Source organism: Lolium rigidum, chromosome 6 (genome assembly GCF_022539505.1).
Source record: "Lolium rigidum isolate FL_2022 chromosome 6, APGP_CSIRO_Lrig_0.1, whole genome shotgun sequence".
Taxonomy (NCBI): domain Eukaryota; kingdom Viridiplantae; phylum Streptophyta; class Magnoliopsida; order Poales; family Poaceae; genus Lolium; species Lolium rigidum.
In genome coordinates, this window is record NC_061513.1 from 29,440,137 (window position 1) to 29,445,820 (window position 5,684).

Sequence of the window (5,684 nt, forward strand, 5' to 3'; positions counted from 1 at the left end):
CTCCACTCTCAAAACAATGTCTTCAACAAGGTTATTGCCGAGCACAACCAGACTCTTACCAACATGTCAGATCTGCTGTCAAAATGTGAAGGTTTGCCTAATCTGTGACAACTCGCTCAAGTAGTGGTAATTTTTTAGCCTTTTGTAATTTATACTCGCGTGGAATCATGTTGTCCTCAACAGTCGACCACATGGCGGATGGACCATGACCGCTGCTCGTCTCGGCACACGGCGGCTCCACCTCTTGCTGCGCGGCACTGTCGGTAGCTTCGTCCTGCCGTGGATGCCAAGCTCCCGTGCCAGGCTACCGGGAAGTTTCCCCACAACACACCATCACCAAACATATATCCCCCCAAACGAGACGATCGATCTCAGAGCCACAAATCGACCAATCAGCCCGCCGGACATGGAAGACGCATCAACCAAGATGCCTGAGCAGCCGGCGGTGAAGCTCATCGGCTGGCTCAGCCCGTACGTCCACCGCGCCGAGGTGGCCCTGCGGCTCAAGGGTGTCCCCTACGAGCTCATCCAGGACGACATGGCCAACAAGAGCGACCTCCTGCTCACCCACAACCCCGTCCACAAGAAGGTCCCCGTGCTCCTCCACGGCGACCGCTCCATCCCGGAGTCGCTCATCATCGTCGAATACGTCGACGAGGCTTTCGCCGGCGCGCCGCTCCTCCCAGCCGACCCCCTCGCCCGTGCCGCCGCCCGCTTCTGGGCTCGCTTCGTCGACGACAAGGTGAGCGAATTTATTCTGTGCAGGGGATAGATTCAGTCATTGCAATATTCAGTACACGAGTCTTGCTCTGTATGTGCAGCTGTGGAAGGCCTTGTGGGTGGCGCTGTGGACCGAGCCGGGCCAGGCGCAGGTGGCTCTGGCGGCGTCGGCGAGGGAGAGCCTGACGCTGCTGGAGGCGCAGCTGCCGGAGGGGAGAAGGTTCTTCGGGGGCGACGCCATCGGGTTCCTCGACATCGCCGCCAGCGGGGTGGCGCTGTGGCTGCCTGTGTTCGAGGAGATGGCCGGGGTGACCCTGCTCGCCGACGAGACGCACCTGGCGCTGTGCCGGTGGGCGAGGGAATACGCGGCGGAGGGGACCGTGCGGCGGTGCACGCCGGACAGGACAATGATGCTTGCCTTCTTGACGCCGAAGCGGGGCATGTTCGTGTCCACGGCCAAGGCCATGGCCGCATATATGTAATGCACTGCACTGTGTGTGTATGTGTGTTGGAACAATGAGTCTGCCGGTGATCATCACACATATTCGCAATAAAACGCACTGGTAATCACGCGGTATATTTTGGGAGGAAATGCCAAGTTCACCCACGAGTTCTCTTCAAATCCGATCGCGAATACATGACCGATTGGAGCAGTGCGAACAAGTAGAAATAGCCATGACCGTACAAGCGAGTCTTACGACAGGACAAAACCGAAAAATAACCAGGGTTCGGTTTGTAAATTGGCGCAAATCAGATACCGTAAATTAGGCGAAACAGAAAAAAAAATCGGGCCGAGACCGAAACTCCTACTCGGCCTGTATTTGTAGGGGCCAAAGGAGTGAACCGAACGCAGCCGAACACAATCCCTAGTTCGCGCGCGAGAGAAGATTCACCTCCTCCCAACCGCCGCCGCGCGATCTACGCTCTCACTGTCCTCTGCGCCGCCGTTGTCCGATCTTGCCACCATGAGTCTCGAATCAACCCAGCCTGTCACCGTTGATAGCGCGCAGGCCCCGCCACCCTCTCCCGCGATCGTCGAAGCTTCCGCCGCTACACCAACCACCCCGGCGACCCCCGATGTCACTACCATGGTCTCGTCGACAAGCGTGGTGGCGGCGCGCGGGAACACATGTGGTCCCGCAAGCCGGTGCCGCGGCGGCCATCGTTGATGTCCCAGCGGTCACGAAGGCATCCCACGCCAGACTGAAGAATTCGACGCCGAAGAGGACGAAATTGAAGGCGACGACGAGCCGTGGCGTCCCGCCTCCGTGCGCATTAGAGGATATCACTCATTACAGGAGCATTGTTGGTGCTCTTCAGTATTTGACAATTACACACCCTGATCTTGCTTTCTCTGTTAATAAGGTATGCCAGTATCTTCATGCTCCCACAACTGCACATTGGACAACTGTTAAGAGGATCTTGCGGTATATTCATGGCACTAGTCGAGTTGTTCTCACTTTTCAGAGATCTTCTTCCACTCTTCTGAGTGCTTACTCTGATGCGGATTGGGCAGGAGATTTAGATGATAGACGTTTCTACTGGTGGGTTTGCTATATTTTTTGGTCCCAATCTTATATCATGGAGTGCCCGCAAACAACCTACTGTGTCTCGTTCGAGTACTGAGGCAGAATACAAAGCGCTTGCCAATGCCACTGCTGAGCTTATTTGGTTGAAGCTCTTGTTCGGGAACTTGGCGTGACACTCAACGAAAAGCCATGTCTATGGTGTGATAATCTTGGTGCTACGTATCTGTCTGCTAATCCAGTTTTTCATGCTCATACTAAGCATATTGAGATTGATTTTTTCTTTGTTCGAGAACGAGTTGCTTCTAAGAAGCTTCGTGTCAGGTTCATCTCAAGTAAGGATCAGATTGCCGATGGTTTTACTAAAACTCTTTGTTCCAAGAAACTTGATGAGTTTAAGCGTAATCTAAACCTCTCCTAGGTTTCTATTAAGGGGGGTATTAGAGTTGTATCCTAATACGTATACGTATGGTGTAGTACACCACCGTATATGTATCTTCTCTGTACACCACGTGAGGGGTTTTTCCTCACATATATAAACACGTAACCGTCGGTCTGAAACGACACGACGTTCCACCCACGATTCAGAAATTCAACACGCATCCCCGCCAACGCCGCCGCTGGAAGCCACCGCGAACGTCGCCCAGGACGTGCTCGACGACGGGTCAACAAGGTACAAATTAGAACTCTTCCTCGGTTTTCGTTGCGAGTAGATATTGGGGCCGCGTACTATTAGGAACGACAACACCTCGTACATGGAGATGCTGGACGAGGTAAACATTACCCCACTCGCTCCGTTCGATGCTGGGATGGGCGGAGATGAGGAAAACGCGGATGAAGGGGAAGAAGGGGAAGAAAATGAGGGGGACGAGGGTGTGGTCGAGGTCGAGGCCGATAGAAAGAGGAAGAACAGACGAGCAAACAACTACACAGAAATAGAAGACGCGATCTTGTGCCGAGCTTGGGCTGCCGTGGGGATGGACGCAGTCTCCGGCACCGTTCAAACCGGGAAGATGTACTAGCAACGCATCGAGGACAAATTCCATAAACTGATGCCGAACATTCGCCATCCTGTCGATCGCACGTACCGATCCCTCCATGGACGCTAGGACGCGATCAAACCGGCATGCAGCCGGTGGGCGGCAGCAATGGATCAAGTGGTGTCGAATCCTCCTAGCGGCGCAACTGTGGATGAATATGTGAGTGAAGTTGCTCGCATTTTATGTTTGTACAATTTTAGTTTCGTCCGGTGACCACATATTGACGATTTGTGTTTGGTTTTCCAAATATAGGATCGCATTGCCGATGCGAGGTACACAGACATGGCCAGCAGCAAGGGCAAAAGCTTCGCCATGCGTCATTGTTTTGATGTGCTTCAACACCTCCCCAAGTGGAAATTGAGGGACGAAGAAGTTGCACCCAAGAAAGCTGTAATGGTTGCACTCGACGATACCGAGGATGAGAAAGAGGGCCGAAACAAGGACAAACCAGATGGAAACAAGAAGGCCAAAGAGAGGCTCAACCTCGAGGGGGAGGCAGCATTGTTGAGGGACAAGTTCGATCAGATAATGAAATCCAAGGAGGTGATAGCAGCCAAGACTTTGGAGACCAAGCTTGTCATCATCGAGAAGAAAAAAAAGGTGAGTCTTGCTAAGGTTGAAGCTAGCCGAGAGGAAGCAAGGAACAAGGTCAGGTTGGAGAAGATGAGGGTCAACACGAAGAAGGCCAAAACAATGAAGCAACTATTGACCGAAGAGAGGGAGATCATGATGATGAACACAAAGAACATGAATGCGCAACAAATGGAGTGGTGGAAGGAGGCCTCGGCGGAGATCTAGCTCGTGAAGAGGCAAGTGGTGGTGGTTCGGTGACTCATGGAGGTAGTGGCGATGATGGTCACGTCGGTCCAATCTCGGTTTGACGCCGGCGAGGAGAGGAGATGGTTAACTATGAACTATTTGCTATGATTCTGTCATTTGATGTCTGCACTATGAACTACTACTATGTATGAGTTGTTTGCATTTAATTGTGTCATTTGTTTGATCATATGCCAATTATTTGATAAACTCTGCCTTTACGGGTTCGGTTTTTGTTTTACAGTTTTGGTTTACGGGACTGTTGTGCGCCATCGATTTTCCGACTCGTAAACACAAGTTCGGTGAACTAAACTCCGAATTTTCAGTTTGTATTTATACAGGCTCTGTTAGAGATGCTCTTAGCATCCGGAAACGAAGAGGAACAACCCCCAACAACAGCTCCAGGCCATGGAACCTGCTACAAGAACTAGCATTACGGGTCAAGTTTAGTTGCTCGTCAAGTGGTTTCCCGGCTTCTCTCATGCAACAATAGCTAGTTTGGATTCCCATGTTTTTTCACTTCTCTGCATCGGATGATTCTAAAAGAATGGAGGCAAGCTCGATTCGGATGTTCCTTGCGAGCCAAGCTCTTTTGGAAAAAATTTGCACCGAACTTGTGCGAGCGAGAAAAGAGATCTCCTTAATATGCAGGGATTTTTGAACCATTTCCTATAAGAGAGTAAATTGCACGGAATGATGGAACTACCATAATTCGGGCTACCATTGCCCGTCATTTTCACTTTTAACGTTGCCGCCCCACTATCAGAGCTGACGTTGACAAACATCCTGTCACCTTGCCATTTAGTTATGGCTTCCTTGACCAAGGGCCGATTCGACGCGCCGGCGCCTCGCGGAATGACAGTTTTCGCGGGTGGGGGCGTCTTGTTAGCGACATGACGCGGCGGTTCGCATCTGCCGCGACGCGGGAAGGTTAGTCGTCGGCGTTTAATAGTCTGTCGCGCGCAAACCGAAGCGGCCACGAGGGCAGCGACTGGCCACGCGGCGTCCAGTCGCGTACGTCACCGTTAATGCAGGCAGTTGTGGCCACTATATAGTACGCATGCCGTCCACCACCGCGGTGCTATCCTCTCGCCTCCACCACCGCTGCCGACAGCATTCTTTCCACCTCGAAATACCGCGCTGTCTGAAGACGACGTACTCAATGCTGGGCCTCAACGGCCGTGCACTGCCACCACCACCACCGCAGCCGGAGCCGGAGCCCGACGCGGACAACAACTCCGACGATGACGTAGACCCAAGGTTCGCGGTATGGCGCGAGGCCTACTACGCCGATGCGGAAGATGAGGCGGCGGAGGAGGCGGCACAGTGGGGTGAGCAGCCGCAGGCACCCCCCGACCCGGAGCAGGCGGCGATCCTGACGTCGTTGAACGCGCAGCAGTTCCGGACGTTGAAGGACGAGCAGCGGGAGTTCATCAACGACGCTAATCTCGAGCACGCCCTCGAGATCTCGCGCCAGCGAGCGGCCACGGAGGAGGCGGGACGCCTACTGATGGAGGCGGAGCGACAGAAGCTCGCCTCCCTCAACGCTCATCGCCACTACGACGCGTTCGCCCGCGAGCAA

At 53.4% G+C, this 5,684-nt stretch overlaps 1 protein-coding gene across 1 annotated transcript; it reads left to right on the forward strand.

Annotated features, from left to right (window-relative positions):
- Positions 1–393: 393 nt before the first annotated feature.
- Positions 394–1,202, forward strand: LOC124662364 (glutathione transferase GST 23-like). The gene is made up of 2 exons (XM_047200211.1): positions 394–742; positions 822–1,202. The coding sequence occupies exons 1-2, from the start codon at positions 407–409 to the stop codon at positions 1,200–1,202; spliced, it is 717 nt and encodes a 238-aa protein (XP_047056167.1). The 5' UTR covers positions 394–406.
- The last annotated feature ends 4,482 nt before the right edge of the window (positions 1,203–5,684 follow it).